Raw genomic sequence first — 9,839 nt, forward strand, 5'->3', positions numbered from 1 at the left:
TTGCATTTTCTAATCCAAAATTGAACTTTAAGCAAAATATAAATTTAGCAAAGCAAATCTGGGGAATCATGGAATTGAAATATTTTGTGCTGGGTAACAGTGAGGTATATTCATCATCATATGATGTTGTTCCTGCTATATGCACTTGTGTTTTGTCTTCTACCCCTGCTTGTCATCTGACATTGATCAGCTGCAGCTAAAAATAGCTCCTTGACATCTGATTTTATCCACTTTACTTGCCTGCCCATTTTCCTGTGTCCCTGGGGTGCAGGTTTTAATACATTTAACATTTCTTTATCATTGAAACTGTTGTCTTTCGCTGAAATCAGTGTCGGAGACAAGTTCGATGTTTATCATTGGCAATGCCTCATCTTCCCTTATGCACCGATTAAATCACCACAAATACCAGTTTATTGTTTTGAAGGAAATTAAACAATGCATCAAATAGTCAAGCCTTACCACTGTAATTTAGTTGCAGTCTTTACTTTTCTTGTCTCCTCTTTGCAAGGCTCTGCTGCTCACTCAGTGATGCTTGTATCTTACCCAGGACACAGCTTCCCAGCAAGGGTAAAGGGTGCATGGAAACCCCATCATCTCCACATTGAGATTTAAGTAGTCATCTAGATATTTGCACAATCTGCGATTACTAGCCTTCACAAACCTTAATACGTCCGAATGAAAAATTTCCACCTCAAATCCCCTGTAAATCTCATACCACTTTCCCTAAGCCCATCTCCTCTGTTATTGATGCCTGGATTATGGGGAGAAATTTCCTCGTATCCACTTTTTCAGTTCTTCTCATAACTTTGCATGCTTTGCCAGGTGTCTCTCAGCTCCTCCATTTGATGGGAAACAAATCAAGCTTCTCCAACATATTCTACAGGATGGCCACTGGAACGGCCCACAATACTCTCACTGTGGACTAGTCAATGTATTAAAACATTGTACTACTCCTTCCCTACTTTTATATTCCATGCCTTACTAATAAAGGCATGTTTCCTGTGTGTCTTCTTTACAACTTTATCTACATGTGCTGCCACCTTCAGAAATACTTATTCGGTCTATGCCCATCTGTTTCTCAATACTTCCTCTGACCCTACAATTTATTGTGTAGAGCCTACACTTATTATCCACACAAAGTACATCATTGTACACTCACAATGAATAAATTTCATTTGCCAACTTACCAATTAACTAATATCATCCTGCAGCCGAAGCCTACCCTTTTCACTAAAATAATTTAAATTTATTGAATCTATCCTCAAAGAATGACCATGCTTTAACCAAGATCATCCTCGTCAACTTTCTGTGCATCCCCTCCATTTGAAATATAATTTCTTATATGAGGGAATCATAATTGTTTGCAGTACTCTAGATGTTTCCTCATTGGTGCCTTGCACAGATGAAGTGGGATTTCCCTACTTTAATATTCCAATCACATGAAATGAGGGTAAAAGGCAGCAGAGTGGCCCAGCCATTAAGCGACTTCTCTCTGTGGCTACCATGGTAAAGGCTGTCGTCAGAGTCAGAGTAAGCTGGGAAGGGATACATAGAAATCTCCAGTACAATGAACTGGACTGCTTGTCTCGTGAGACCATACAACATAGGAGCAGAATTGGGTCCTTTGTCTCACCAAGTTTGCTCTGCCATTCCATCATGGCTGATTTATCATCCCTCTTAACCCCATTCTCCTATCTTCTCCCCATAACATCTGACACCCTCAATAATCAAGAACCTACCAATCTCTGCTTCAAGTATACCCAATGACTTCGCTTCTAGAGCTGTTGGTGGCAAAAAAGTACACAGATTCACCGCCCTTTAGCTCAAGAAATTCAGACTTATCTCTGTTTCTAAATGGAGAAATTCAGACTTATCTCTATTCTGAGCCTGTGCTCTCTGGCCCTAGGCTCCCCCATCATCAGAAACATCTCTCCTTGTCCACTCTATGTAGGCCTTTCAATATTCAATAGGTTTCAATAAGATCCTAATTTTGTCTAAACGCCAGCAAATACAGGCACAGAGCCATCAAGTGCTCCTCTACCTTAGCTCCTGGCAGATATTGCAGCATCTCGCATTGAAGTGCATAACACAGAACTCTGTGATTGTCGAGTGAATACATCATGATGCATGTGCCCAATTTAAGATAAGTTGAGTCAGGAGTGAAATATCAATATCACTTTGGGGGCCCTTTTAATTGCATCTCTTTGCTATTCTGTTACAGGTTTTAGTTCAAATATTGTATACTTGATCAATAGTTTTAAATTGCAGCTTAATGCATCAGAGAAACACACAAAATGCTGGAGGAACTTGGCAGGCCAGGCAGCACCTATGGAGGGGAATAAATTGTCAACAATTTTGGCCAAGGCCCTTCATCAGGATTATCAGCTTAATGCGTCACTTTAGTTTGGTGTTCCTGGAAATGCACAGCACAATATCATTAGCTGCGTAACTGATGTCAAACAAAAAAATAGCAATACTCGGAAAGCTGGTGTGGAGATATCCAAGCCAGTTTCCCAGTAGATAGAAACATAGAAAACCTACAGCACAATACAAGCCCTTTGGCTCACAATGATGTGCCGAACATGTACTTACTTTAGATATTACTTAGGGTTACCCATAGCCCTCTAGTTTTCTAAGCTCCATGTACCTATCCAGGAGTCTCTTAAAAGACCCTATCATTTCTGCCTCCACCACCATCGGCAGCAGCCCATTCCACACACTCACCATTCTCTGTGTAAAAAAAATTTCCCTGACATCTCCTCTATACCTACTTCCAACCACCTTAACACTGTGCCCTCTCATGTTAGCCATTTCAGCCCTGGGAAAAAGCCTCTGACTATCCACACGATCAATGCCTCTCATCATCTGATACACCTTTATCAGGTCACCTCTCATCCTCCGTCGCTCCAAGGAGATATGGCCAAGTTCACTCAACCTATTCTTATAAGGCATTCTCCCCAATCCAGACAACATCCTTGTAAATCTCCTCTGCACCCTTTCTATGGCTTCCACATCCTTCCTGTAGTGAGGTGACCAGAACTGATGTTAATCTTGGTGGAATAGATTGCTGTTATGATGTCATTCATGTAAAGCAGCCTTCATCACACAACATAAGCATAATATAAATGTAAATGGATGCACTTTCTAAGGATTTCATTAATGCTGTTCTGACAAATGAAACTTCCATCTTTTACCAGACCCAGCAACAACTTTTCAACTGGGATTCCCTACCCCTGATGCTAATTCAAACAGGCAAAGAGCACTCGAAAAATTTGACCTCCGAATTTTGCACAAATCACACCCTTCTGTCTTTTTTGCCTGTTCATTGCTCTGAAGTTCCTACCCTGCTCAAATATTGCACCTTTTAAAAGTGCCTTCATTCCAAAAGAAATATTAATTGCAGCAAACTGTGTCATTATTTTTACAAACATGAGAGAATCTGCAGATACTGGAAATCCAAAGCAATGCATACAAAATGCTGGAAGTATTCAGCAGACCAGGCAGCATCTATGGAAAAAGATGTATCAGATTTATTAACTAATTTAGCCAAGAAAGTAATCTTCTTAAAGAGTCTAATATCTAAAGCATTAATTGTTTCTCTTTCCACAGATACTGCCTGACCAGCTGAGATCTTCCAGCACTTTTTTTTTGCTTTAATATAGACCTGTTTCTGTTGAAGCTGTCAGAAATATAGTGAAATTCTTCTGCTAGAATGAATCGGATTGACTTGCATTCCAAATCGAGAATGAAAGTTTAATTTTAGTTTGAGTATATAGATCAAATAGAAATATTTTGTTCATTCTTCCACAGTTGCTGCTCCCAGAAGAAGTGGAAATGCTCGTGTGTGGGAACCCTGAGCTGGACATATGTGCACTACAGAAGATCACACAGTATGAGGGTTATTCGAAGATGCACCCCACAATACGGTGAATAAGTCCATGCTCTGTTGTCTTTAAGGAGCTCAGTTTCGTAATGGTATCCATTATGTATATAAAACTGGGCTGATTTTCTTTTTTTTTCAATATTGCTTCTCTAATACATGCAAATATGTTTAAGTATGTTGCTGAAACATATAATAATTATGATAAGCATATAGCAATTTTATGATCATCGATAGCATTCTGTCCACAGAGACAGATTAGTGAATTCCAGATGCAATCAGGCACAGACACCTATGCACTCCTGAGGGAGTACCACATAATCAGAGTTACTTACTTTTTCTGAGACTTTAGGATTCAATTTTGATGTAGTGAGCAAGAGATTCTCATGGTGACCTGGCTGTTAGCTGACGAACTTCCTCTACCAACTTCACCAGAAAAGATGATCTCATCACTTCAGTTTGCTGATTTCCATAATTCAAAATCTCTTAATCAATTGTGCATTGTGGAGACTTGCGGTTCCAATGAGTATTATAGGTGTCTTTATTTATACCCTAGATAGTTCGTAACTCAGTATTTCCATCTCTCTAAGAGTTTGTTGACCCTCAATGTTAGTTCTGGGAAATAGGGACATGAGTAGGATTTGAGCCTGGACTACACCTTGATAAGATCAATGCCGATCTGCGACCTCAACTCCATTTTCCCACTCAGTCTCTGTGTCCTTCCATATGATTAACATAAATCATCAATTGCACCTGAGACAACATGTTATATTTGGAATCGTAGCAGTGAGAGTAACCAGACAAAAGTAAGAAAGGGGGAATTTAAAAAGTTTAATGTGGCTGTGAATCAGGGACAAAGATGATGGCCAGACCGGGCCAAATTGGGCAAATGCAATCTGGCCCAGTAATGCAGTGCCACGTGGCTTGCATTAGAAGGCTTGTTTGCACCAGCCACTCTGTCTGCAGAAATAGGTACATTTACCAGGGGATTTCTGAGGCATTTATCTTCCTATTCCTGTCAACCCAAGAATCAGAGAAGAAGTTATTACATCTGCTGGAATCTGACCAGCAGACTGTTCCCGCTACAGCAGCATCTGTTTCAGAGATATCCCATGTCACTGCAGTCCTGTATTTTCAAGCGTAAAATCATTTCTAACAGCCGCAGAAATAGTGAACAACTACAGTGTGTATGAAATGTATCACTGATCATTATTACCCAAGACTAAAGCCTTCTTCCACAGAGAAGTAACAAGTACCGTGACCATACACACCCTTCATAGCTATTAAATTCTATGAAGTCTTCATAGGAAAGGACTCACCTATAAAGTTGATGGCCAGGACAACATTCAGATAGTTAATCCAAAACAAAGTTCTGCATTTACTGGCAATCTGAAGGGAACAGGAAAGAAAAGCAGAATACTCAGCAGGACCAGAAGTATTTTGGGAGAAAAAAAGCAAGTTGAATGCCTTCTACCAAAACCGATGATAAATCAACCTGAAATATCGAGTCAGGTCTTACGGATTTTCTAGCAGCCACGTGTAGTGCGCGTGATAGACTTCTCTGTTGATACACTGCCACGTGGGAATACACAGTGTTCTGTGGGTCTCATGCCAGCACAGTCAGTGGTGAATCCAGAGTAAGTTCATGACATCATTGAGCTGAGGAGCCAAGTTCACTTACTTACCGACCCTTCAGCAAAATCCAGACATAGTTCAAAATTTAAAAGCTAATTTTAGTTCTTTAAAAATGTCAAAGGTCTTGATACTTACAGCCCTTTTTAAATGTCTATATTTTTAATCTTGATTTGCTTTAGGTAAGTAACAATATATTATTCAAGTTAATTTAGGTAATTTTAATTATTCAGATCAATTTTAACTGTTTTTAAAAAATAAATCAACATTCAAACTTCTTTCAAAAAACAAGCGACTTTTGGCACACAAGCTCTCAAAGGCCAACTTGGCACCTCGAGAGGGCTGATCCCCACACTCAGGACTGAGGGTGTTGACAGCATATACCTGCAAAGGTGTAGTGTGGCTGTGGGACACAGATGAGCAGCACATTGGACTGAACACAATGCAGCCCATTAATGTGGTAAATAAGGTGAATGCTTCACCCTTATACTTCCTGTGTCTCTAAACATAAGCTAAAATATAACTGGTGTTCCAAAGCAACACGAGATGCTGAACCGGCTTGTTTTTGAGTTTCATGGAGGCTAGGCATCGATCTACAGAGAGTATAGCAATACTCAGTTCTGCTGGGGCTGTCCAGCCTTGAGCTGTCAGATCTGGTATTAAGCAGAGAGGTGGTAGTCACATCGATTTATGCCCAAACTGAGCTCTTACTATTAGGCTTCCCTTTAGTGTGGTAATAAATCTAACAGGAATGACTCTGCATAATTTTCCAATCCTCAAGCATTCATATTAGCCGAGTAAGTGTTCAAAAAAAAGATAAATGAGCAAAATTGCTGTCGCTGGAGCAGAACAGTCTCTCCTTACTCTGCACTCTACTGTGGGCTACAGATCCAATCGACAAATGGGTCCTCCAGTGCTGGCATGAAAACTCGCAGAATGGTCTTGGCTGCAGATAACATGTGCTCCCAGACAGCACCCCTACATATCGGTATTGTAGCTATTCACTTTACTGATCCATGGATTAGCCCTGGCTCCGTGCTGAGTTTGTACTGACAATGTAACTACATTGTCAATATAAACACATAACCTCATTGTTGAAACAATTGTATAATGATTGCATGCGTTGACTAAGACATTATGAATACATGCTCCAGCAAAAATTTTGTTGTCACTTTCGTGCCTCGATTATTCTTTGGTAGGTGCTTCTGGGACGTGGTTTTGGGATTCAGTCTCCAGCTCCAGAAACAATTTCTCCATTTTACTACAGGAAGTGATCGAGTTCCAGTGGGAGGGCTTGCTGATCTTAGTTTTAAAATCACAAAGTTTGATGTGCCCACTGACTGGTAAGAAGTCTTTTTTTTTAAGCGGTTGCAATTAATCTCAGCAAAGAAACATTTATATACAACATTGTTTGCATCAAGATTGCCAAAGCATACAATTTTCTCGTATTGGCTGAGGCATTGTGTCCAGTGGAACTTCCTCCACCATATCCCGCCACATTGCGTACTGATGAAAGGTCATCTGTTTGAAACATTAATTGCATCTTTCTCCACTGCTGCTACCTGGCCTGCTGAGTGTTTTAATTTTCTAACTCGGGGCGGCATGGTAACGTAGCTGTCTGCATAACACCATTACAGTACCAGCGACCTGAGTCCAATGTCTGCCGTCGTCTGTAAGGAGTTCATATGTTCTCCCCATGACTCCATGGGTTTCCCTCTGGGTGCTCCGATTTCATCCCACATTCCAAAGGTTAGTAGGTTAATTGGTCACATGGGTGTAATTGAATGGCGCAGGCTCATTGGGCCATGCTGTATCTCTCTGTTTAAATTTATTTAAATATCAATTTATTTTACTTCAGGTTTCCAGCATCTGCAGTATCTTACTTTTGGATATCATTACATATGTCCAACAGCCTCAGAGCCACACCTTAACAAAACCTGCAATATTTATAGACCCATGAAATGAGGTTTATTGTGAATGACAATGTACTTTGGAATATGTTTGTTTTATGTCTGATTACATAAACCATGCTAAGCACAGAACAAGTTCTCGTGTAATAATTATATGTGTCCACTTGAAAAAGCATTTCTAAAATTCCTGTCACTGGTTCTACAGGTTACCAATCGCCCACACCTGTTTCAATCAGCTCTGCCTGCCTCCATACAAGAGTAAGAAAGAACTGAAGCAGAAGCTAATAATTGCTATTTCAAATGCAGAGGGGTTTGGACTGGAATAACAACTCATTTTTATGTGGAGCTTTTAATACAGAATTATCATCTAGGTATTACTTGTTGAAAATGGACTCTCACTTAAAGTGGACCCAAGTTGTACCCCTTTTAGTTTCATTACAGTCATACACGATGATTGTATGACATGGGCGATCATGGTCTTCCCATGACCGTGATTATTCTTGGAAAATTTTTCTACAGAAGTGGTTTGCCATTGCCTTCAGGGTAATGTCTTTACGAGATGGATGACCCCAGCCATTATCAATACTCTTCAGAGATCATCTGCCTGGTATCAGTGGGCGCATAACCAGGACTCACGATATGCACCAACCATTCCCACAACCATCCACCACCTGCTCCCACGGCTTCACATGACTCTGATCAAGGGGGCTAAGCAATTGCTACACCTTGCCCAAGGGTGACCAGCAGGCCAGCGGGGGGAAGGAGTGCTTTACACCTCTATGCCTCCACCCATCCGTTATAATGGGCTGCAGGAAATCAAACAGATGGCATGTTTTTAATCTGGAAGGAAGTGTGATATTTTATGATGTGCATGAATGGTTGGTGCAATTGATTCATGCAGAGAATCTGCTTCTGTGTGCATGGCCGCACCATCTCCAGCATATACAGTACAAACTCTGCATCACCTGTTCCCATGGCTTCACATGACCCTGCTCAGGAGGCTAATCAGGTGCAACACCTTGCCCAAGGGTCACCCGCAGTACAATAAATTAAACAAAGTAGGCACCTAAACCTGCAACGCATGTCACATGGTAGCACCACAGTAGTGTATTGGTTAGCGAGATATATTATTGCTCGGGACATCGGAGTTCAATTCTGACATCATCTGTAAGGAGGCTGTACACCCTCCCCGTGGCCACAAGGGTTTTCTCCGGGTGCTCCAGCTTCCTTCCAGAGTCCAAGGGCATACCGGTTAGTAGGTTAATTGGTCATTGTAAATTGTCCCGTGATTTGGCTGGGGTTAAGCCGGGGTTTCTGGGTGTCTCAGCATGATGGGATGGAAGGGCCTGGTCCATGCTGTATCTCAATCAATCAATCAATCAATCAATCAATAAATAACACCTTTGTGCGTTTATGGGCTCCCAGTGCATACATCATGTGCAGAGAAGGCCCAGAAGTATTTTGAGAAGTTTCATGAACTCATAAAGTTCCATGAACTCAGTTTCGAGAAGTTTCATAAAGTACAATAGCAATTAACTTTCTAATTAAGTTCTCTTTCACAGTATGCACAGTAGAATTTCTAGGCCATTGTGTCTTATTAGCTCCATAGTTGGAACAAACCATACCTTTGATATATTTGTGTGCAATCTTAATTGGGATCACATTGGTCCATCTATGATGGCTGCTTACCCATTGGATTTATAAACTATTAAATCCAGCAACTAAACTCCAGGTAAGATGGGAAGTAACATGTCAAGTTCTGATTCCAGGCATCCAAAGGCAGGCTTCTTATGGTGTTTTACAATTTGGTGCAATGAAATAGTGGAAGTTATTTCAACATAATGGAGCCTGAGACCAGATGTTACAAAACTGTTTTTTACTCTCTCAAAGGTCTTTAAGACCAGTGAAAATAATAGTCCTTAATAGGGGAAAAGTATCTTCTATTTCCAAAGCTCTAATACTGGCTTAAGAACACTTTTTCATTCAGAAGTAACACTTTTTGATGATAATGGGAAAGGGAGAGCCTTATTTCTCCATCCTGCCTTTGATCCTTGCAAGATGGAAGAAAGAAATTGTATAGTTCAGCTGTCAGTCACCAGCAGTGCAGATTATATGTTTGGTGCACATACCCTCTGCTGAACTGCTGTTGTTCATATACCCAACTATACACTTAATAGCCACTTTATTGGGTACACTTGTACACCTGTTCTTTAATGTAAATATCTAATCAGCCAATCATATGGCAGCAACTCATTGTATAAAAGCATGCAGACATGGTTGAGAGGTTCAGTTGTTATTCAAACCAAACTTCAGAATGGTGAAGAAATGTGACCTAAGTTACTCTGACTGTGGATTGATTGTTGGTACCAGATGGGGTGGTTTGAGTAGCTCAGAAACTGTGGATCTCTTGGGATTTT

At 40.6% G+C, this 9,839-nt stretch overlaps 1 protein-coding gene across 1 annotated transcript in view; it reads left to right on the plus strand.

Moving 5' to 3' along the window:
- The window catches only part of hectd2 (HECT domain containing 2), a 117,971-nt gene extending 108,343 nt beyond the window's left edge, over positions 1 to 9,628 (plus strand). The window contains exons 19-21 of the mRNA XM_073027430.1: positions 3,811 to 3,926; positions 6,712 to 6,855; positions 7,628 to 9,628. Of these exons, the coding sequence (XP_072883531.1) occupies positions 3,811 to 3,926; positions 6,712 to 6,855; positions 7,628 to 7,748 (381 nt within the window). The 3' untranslated portion in view covers positions 7,749 to 9,628. The remainder of the gene's footprint in view (positions 1 to 3,810; positions 3,927 to 6,711; positions 6,856 to 7,627) is intronic.
- The last annotated feature ends 211 nt before the right edge of the window (positions 9,629 to 9,839 follow it).

Source organism: Hemitrygon akajei, chromosome 23, assembly GCF_048418815.1.
Source record: "Hemitrygon akajei chromosome 23, sHemAka1.3, whole genome shotgun sequence".
NCBI classification, from domain to species: Eukaryota; Metazoa; Chordata; class Chondrichthyes; order Myliobatiformes; family Dasyatidae; genus Hemitrygon; species Hemitrygon akajei.